We start from the raw sequence: 7,344 nt of genomic DNA on the forward strand, positions 1-7,344 counted from the left end.
GCAACCAAATCATCATACATACCAATATATTATTCTGAATATGTATCAAGTTTCTATTGACTACTTTCCATGTGCCAGCAAGGAAGACTTGACTTCATAATTTCATCTAAGTATCAAAACAGCCCTGTGAAATATGTATATTATATACAGAAACTGAAGTTCAGAGATGTTAGGTAATTTGCTCAGTGCCACAGTAGCTGAACTGTGAATTAACCTAGGCTTAATTCCAAACACTGCACTCCTAACCCCTATGTAATAAGGTTTCAGTTGTATTGTGTGTGTTTTCTTTCCCTAATTACATTATTAACACTAGGAGGGCATGGATTTTCTGTAGTCTCTTCATTGCTATACTAGCTACTATACGTGGTCAGTGTTCAATAAATACTTAACAAATGCCTAAATGGAGCTGCAGTTAGCTGAAAATACCAATTACTTAAAAAAGGATTTATATTTTATACTCATGGGTGACATATTCATAATGGATCATTAAAGGAAGCAAGGCTATTTGAGTCTATCCTTAACGTCCAAGATGTCTTGGTGGAGGAGAACCACACCTTCACCACCTTTGCTGCTCCTTTATGAGTAAGAATTGACTGAGCCAGATGGATTACGGATCTGAACCAGTGTGGTCATTCTTAGATTCTTTGGCTCCTTTTGTTGCCTAGTAACCCCTGGCCTAAAAGGGCCTGCTTCTCTCCCAGTTTGGCTTTGCTGGCAGCCACACCCCTCTTCTTCTGCATTTGAATGAGATGTGGGACCTACAGGAGGCAGGCATTGAAGCCCAACAAGACCGGTTTTATCAGTAAGGTGGTCAATGATAATAATGGTTTGGTGTCAGGCGAGTTGTGCCTCTCAGCCTCATCTTACTCATCAGTAAAATGGAATTTAACAAGCTATTTCTCCAGAATTTCAGTATTGTCAGAATTTCATATTTAATAGTTTAATATTTATAGGCAGCTGGAGATACATCAGGGATAGACTGGGGCCTAGAAATCTAGATGGGATTCATTATCTGTATACAGGTGGTTTGAAACCATCTTCCATTCTCTTGCTGCCTGCATTAGAAATACCCACAGCTGAGGATGAGAGCTGAGGGCTTGGGGTCAGATGTGTAGACAAGAAAGCTAAGGATTACTGAGGGAGAGTGAGGTGGAGACTCCTTATACTGTTTCCCCTACCACTCATCACACACACACACACCCTATTCCCCCCTAAACACACCCCATATCATCCCCCTGCCCGATCCCCATTCCCGCCCAGAATCACTGATTCTGACTAACAGGGCACAGAGGAAGAAAATGATGCCTCTTATTGTCCTGCTCTGACGACCAGCGAGGCAAATGGGAAAAGGCTGCCCTTCCCTTTTCTCGCTCTCTGCCACGCCAGGCTTGCTGTTGCGGGTGGGAAGCAGCCTAAGGCTCCACGCAATCCCTTTTGCAAAGCCAAGGAGTGTGTGTGCTGTGTGTATTGTGTGTAGGGAGGTGGAATGGGGGTGGGATCCCATGACGTTACCGGCTCCGCCTCTCTGTGTATATAAGGGGCGCTTGGCGCGCAACGACCCCAAGCCGCAGCTTTGAAGCCTGAGCAGCCGAACTCGGCAGCCCCGACCCAACTCGGCTTAACTCAGCCTCACCGAGCCCGATCCGAGGCTTTTCACTCCCTGGGCTTGCCACAGCTCTCTGGTAAGCATTCGGGGCCGACACGTGTGTCGGAGGGGGGACAGCGAGGGTCCGGGCGTACCTAGGATTCTCTGGCAACCATAGCATGCAGTTGCATCTACGCAGCCGTGACCTGTTGCTGGCGAGACCCCCGCCCCGGGAGCCAGGGCGCCCATCTCCACCCCAGTCCCGGACCGTTTCTAGATGGGGGTCTAAAAATCTGGGAGCTGAGTCGGGGGGCTTCGGGCGGAACCCCTCCCCTCTGCGGAGAGGAGGGTGCAAGCAATCCCCGGCTGCCCTGAGGCCCCTCTCGGGTGCGTCTCCTAATCTTTAGATGTCGAAGCCCCGCCTCACTGTTGATGCTCGCAGGTCAGCCTAGCAGGGCGGGAGGAAGTGGGGGAACATTTGCTTACTCCCCTGGGCAAAGGCAGCGCTGGTTAAGCGGTGTGGGCTTGGAGAGGAGAGATGGGATTGTATCGGTGCTCACTTTTGATCCTCGGCCAAGGTCCGTCCCCTCTCCCTCCGGACTGTCTGGGGGCCATGTCTGTTTGAAGCCTTGGGGGCGAGCACCTGGGTTGAGTTCTGTTTAATTCCCAAGTAGCCACAGGCCGGGGAACAGACACATTAGGTTTCAGGGTTCCTGGGTTGGGATCTAGGATAAACCCTATGGTTTCCAGGCCACAGAAAGAAGAGACCTAATATTGGTTGAGCACTTACTAGGTGCTGGCCACTGTACTTTAAGGGCCTTTCACATGCCTTTTCTCAAATTAGTCCTTCCAAAAACCTTGTGAGATATTATAATTCCTACTTGTGTCTGAAGAAACTGAGGTTAGAGGTAAAATGACTTGCCTTTGTCCCTTTGATAGCCCCCTGCCCCCACTCCTCCATAGTTTTCTTTGGTGGAGTGGGTCTTGTAATTCACTTTTAGAGCTTAGGGATAATGAGCCCTATTGAAGGGCATTTGTCTTGTTTTTCACCAGATCCTAGCATCCTCTTCAATTCCAGCTAGAATGCTGTGGCAGGCACTTCGCAGATTTGGTCAAAAGCTGGTACGCAGACGTACACTGGAGCCAGGCATGGCTGAGACTCGCCTTGCCAGATGCCTGAGCACTCTGGATTTAGTGGCCCTGGGTGTGGGCAGCACATTGGGCGCAGGCGTGTATGTCCTGGCTGGCGAGGTGGCCAAAGAGAAAGCAGGACCATCCATTGTGATCTGCTTTTTGGTGGCTGCCCTGTCTTCTGTGTTGGCTGGGCTGTGCTATGCGGAGTTTGGTGCCCGGGTTCCCCGTTCTGGTTCGGCATATCTCTACAGCTATGTCACAGTGGGTGAACTCTGGGCCTTCACCACTGGCTGGAACCTCATCCTCTCCTATGTCATCGGTGAGATGGTGGGGCAAGGGGGGAACTGCACAGCCAGTGAAGGGGCTTTGGGTCAGGAATCTGGGTGGAATGTGAGGCCGAAGTATTCTTTATTATTCAAAGGACCTCAATACCCCTAAATGTGTGTATTTGTTGGGGGTCTGGGAGGGTTGAAGGTGTGCAGAAATTCTTCATTCTACTCACCTCTGTCCTGGTTTCCTTAATTAAGTGAATAGTTTTGGTTTTTAAAAAGTAAGAATAGGCGAAAATGGCAAGAGATTTGTGCGAGACTGGTGTGGGGGAGGGAGGGAACTTGACCCCTTGTTTCTTCCTCTGCTGCGCCAGGTACAGCCAGTGTGGCCCGGGCCTGGAGCTCTGCTTTTGACAACTTGATTGGGAACCACATCTCTCAGATTCTTCAAGGGACCATCTCACTGCATGCGCCCCATGTCCTAGCAGAATATCCAGACTTCTTTGCTCTGGGCCTTGTGTTGCTGCTCACCGGTGAGGCGAGGGGCGGGGTATAAAGATGGAGGTGGGGTTAGGAGGGGCTAGGCCCTGGGGCCAGGAATGAGGATGGGGGCTGGGCTTGAGAAGGGCTTAATGAAGGTGATAATGGTGGGGAAGAAGTGAAGCCGGGAAGGAATATAGAGGCAGGGAACAAAGTTTGGACTGAGAGCTTTATTTCTCATGGTCCTGAATGCATTTCTTCCACAGGATTGCTGGCTCTGGGGGCTAGTGAGTCGGCCCTGGTTACCAAAGTGTTCACAGCAGTGAACCTTTTGGTTCTTGGTTTTATCATCGTCTCTGGCTTCATTAAGGGGGACCTGCACAACTGGAAGCTCACAGAAGAGGACTATGAATTGGCCATGGCTGAACTCAATGACACCGATAGGTTAGAGAGTCACTCTTAGGAACTGCAGAGCTGGGAACGCCATGGGGAAGAGGGGGATCTGTGCTGAAGGATTCCGGATGGGGATGGGGAAGAATGGGAGGCTGGGCCTTGAAGTTTGGCATCAGAGAAAAGGTGCAGAGTTGGCTGAACACACCCTTACCTTCTCCATCCCTTCTTTCACTCTAGCTTGGGCCTTCTAGGTTCTGGAGGATTTGTGCCTTTCGGCTTCCAGGGGATTCTCCGTGGAGCAGCTACCTGTTTCTATGCATTTGTTGGTTTCGACTGTATTGCTACCACTGGTAACAGTCATTCCATTTCTGTCTGGGGCTTGGGCACAGTGTGTGCTCAGGCTGCATGCAGATTGAGGGTGGTGGTAGAGGGGTGGGCCTGCTTCCCTGACGCAGAACTTTGTGCCCCTTCCTGCAGGGGAAGAGGCTCGGAATCCCCAGCGTTCCATCCCTCTGGGCATTGTGATCTCACTGTTAGTCTGCTTTTTGGCGTATTTTGGGGTCTCTTCGGCACTCACCCTCATGATGCCGTACTACCAGCTTCAGCCTGAGAGCCCTTTGCCTGAGGCGTTTCTCTATAGTGGATGGACTCCTGCCCGCTACGTTGTGGCTGTTGGCTCCCTCTGTGCTCTTTCTACCAGGTCAGTGTCAAATGTTTGTTTTCCTCTGCTGTCAGAGTCTCGGGTTATAGCATTCAGTACCAGAGAATACCCCTTGAAAGGGCTGTGAGGTGAAGGTGGAGATTCCTTAAACACATAGGCTTGGGACGAGAGATGCCAGCCACTCTGGGCATTCTCCTTTCCAGCCTCTTGGGCTCTATGTTCCCCATGCCTCGGGTAATCTACGCGATGGCAGAGGACGGCCTCCTGTTCCGTGTCCTTGCCCGAATCCACACCAGCACACGCACCCCCATCGTGGCCACTGTGGTCTCTGGCATTATTGCAGGTGAGAAATCTTCTTTCCCCTTCCCCTAGTTGTTTCACCGACTCCTTCAATTTTGCTATTCCCTTTTCTTATTTCTTGTTTTTCTGCTCATCAATTTCAGCATTTATGGCATTCCTCTTTGAACTCACTGATCTTGTGGACCTTATGTCAATTGGGACCCTGCTTGCTTATTCCCTGGTGTCTATTTGTGTTCTCATCCTCAGGTGAGACTCCCTTCCTCTGCATACTGAGATTGGGGTTTTTAGTTTTGGATGAGGCATGATGGAGATCTGCTCCTCCTTCCCCCTGCCTTCATCATCCTGACTTTCCTTGAGGAATTTGGGTATCCCTCCCTGCCAAAAAGAGCCTCTACCCTTAATGGTGATGAAGAAGATTAGACTGCCTGGGAGAAGGTGGCAGAGTTGTTAAGGGTTGTTCTTTTTTTTTTTTTTTTTTTTTTTTGAGACAGAGCCTCACTCTGTTGCCCGGGCTAGAGTGCTGTGGCGTCAGCCTAGCTCACAGCAACCTCAGACTCCTGGGCTCAAGTGATCCTCCTGCCTCAGCCTCCTCAGTAGCTGGGACTACAGGCATGTGCCACCATGTCCAGCTAACTTTTTCTATATATTTTTAGTTGTCCAGCTAATTTCTTTCTATTTTTAGTAGAGACGGGTCTCACTCTTGCTCAGGCTGGTCTCAAACCCCTGACCTCAAGGGATCTTCCCGCCTCTGCCTCCCAGAGGGCTAGGATTACAGGCATGAGCCACTGCGCCAGGCCAAGGGTTCTTAATACTGCCTGCTTATTCTTGCCTCAGGTATCAGCCTGATCAGGAGATGAAGACTGAGGAAGATGAAGTGCAGTTGCAGGAGGAGAAGATACCTGAAGCAAAGAAGCTGACCCTACAAGGACTATTTTGCCCACTCAACTCTGTCCCTACTCCACTCTCTGGCCAAGTTGTCTATGTTTGTTCCTCGCTGCTTGGTGAGCAGTGGAATTTTTATCTGGGGTGGCTCTGAGGTCAGCATGATGGGGTGGAAGTATGTGGTATTTGGTGGGCTGAGGAAGAACTAGAGAGAGGGTGACCCTCCTTGGGATGAGGTGCGTAACATCTTAGCATGTTCGCCTCAAGAGTTAGTTTTGATGTCTCTCAACTTGACTTTTGAAGCTCTACTGCTGATTGTTCTTTGCCTGGTGCTGGCCCAGTGGCCAATTCCATTGCTTTCTGGAGACCCAGTGTGGATTGCAGTGGTTGTGCTGCTCCTCATGCTCATTACTGGAATCACTGGGGTCATCTGGAGACAGCCACAGAGCTCCACTCCCCTTCACTTTAAGGTAAATGACCCTTCTCTTTGCCCCCATAAACCCATCTTGGGAGAATAGGCTCCAGATACCTTGAGGTCTAATAAAGCTTATAAATGTTCTTTAATTGGAGATAGGACATAGGCAGTACTGAAGCCAAAGACTTCTTGTCTGACCCTCTTTAGTTCCTTTCCAGTTTCATTTCCCTGAGCTCGGTGTAATCTTGGAGAACCCCATATAAGGCGTGCTAAATGAATGGCCACTGAAATACAGAGTATGAGTAGGGGTTGGACTCTCCCTCTTCTGTCCTATGTAGGGTAGTGATCTCTTTCTAGGTCATCCTGTGGTGTGTACAAAGAAGATTTTACTTTATTTTCAGGTGCCTGCTTTGCCTCTCCTCCCACTAATGAGCATCTTTGTGAATATTTACCTTATGATGCAGATGACAGCTGGTACCTGGGCTAGATTTGGGGTCTGGATGCTGATTGGTAGGTATCCACTTGGGAAGTATAAGCCTCTTGGGTGTGCTAGCCCAACTCCTTTCCCTCTTGGTCTCAAGTAGGAGACCTGTTAAGCCTTTGCAAGTCACTACTTCCTCACCTCACAGCTACCTTTCCCCACTAGGGTTTGCCATCTACTTCGGCTATGGGATGCAGCACAGCCTGGAAGAGGTTAAGAATGACCAACCCCCGCCCGAGTCTAGGGCCAAAACTGTAGACCCTGATCTCAGCAATCTCTGTGCCCACTCAGTTTGATGACATCACACCTGAATGCCACCTGGTCCCCCCACAAAATAATGGAGAGCAATCTTGATCCCAGGGAGAGCTAGCCTTCCCATGTGATGTTGGTGGGGGATACTAATAGAGCTCTGTATTTATTGTGGAGTGAAGGCCATGTCTTTGCTGTTTCTTGTCTACTTTATTTTTTACTTGTCTACTCTTAAATGGTCTCTGTAGCTGCTTACTGGCTTTTAAAAATTATTATTAAAAGAAAGTTTAAAAAAAAAAAAGAAACTGTCCTGTTTTTTGAGGGGGAAGAACTTCAGAGAAGTTATCTTGTTTTTTCTCCTGTTACCACAAAAGTATCTGTTGTGCCTGTGTGTGCTTCTTGTTGAATCAGGGTTGGAGGAGGGTGGTGTAAGTAGCCATCAAGTCTAGTCACACTTAAAGGAATGACCTTGAGATAATATTTTCCCCTCACTAC

General features: G+C 49.2%; 1 protein-coding gene across 2 annotated transcripts; it reads left to right on the top strand.

The window, feature by feature from the left end:
• Positions 1–1,533: 1,533 nt before the first annotated feature.
• Positions 1,534–7,136, top strand: SLC7A3 (solute carrier family 7 (cationic amino acid transporter, y+ system), member 3). 2 transcript variants are annotated; one of them, XM_012643145.1, is made up of 12 exons: positions 1,534–1,682; positions 2,639–3,038; positions 3,363–3,521; positions 3,735–3,912; positions 4,099–4,211; positions 4,339–4,561; positions 4,726–4,865; positions 4,966–5,068; positions 5,657–5,823; positions 6,008–6,174; positions 6,521–6,629; positions 6,766–7,136. In XM_012643145.1, the coding sequence occupies exons 2-12, from the start codon at positions 2,669–2,671 to the stop codon at positions 6,894–6,896; spliced, it is 1,860 nt and encodes a 619-aa protein (XP_012498599.1). In that variant the 5' UTR covers positions 1,534–1,682; positions 2,639–2,668; the 3' UTR covers positions 6,897–7,136. The 2 variants fall into 2 exon arrangements, with proteins under 2 accessions (XP_012498599.1, XP_012498607.1); XM_012643153.1 differs by having other exon boundaries at positions 2,668–3,038.
• The last annotated feature ends 208 nt before the right edge of the window (positions 7,137–7,344 follow it).

Source organism: Propithecus coquereli, unplaced genomic scaffold, assembly GCF_000956105.1.
Source record: "Propithecus coquereli isolate 6110/MARCELLA unplaced genomic scaffold, Pcoq_1.0 Scaffold101, whole genome shotgun sequence".
NCBI lineage: Eukaryota > Metazoa > Chordata > Mammalia > Primates > Indriidae > Propithecus > Propithecus coquereli.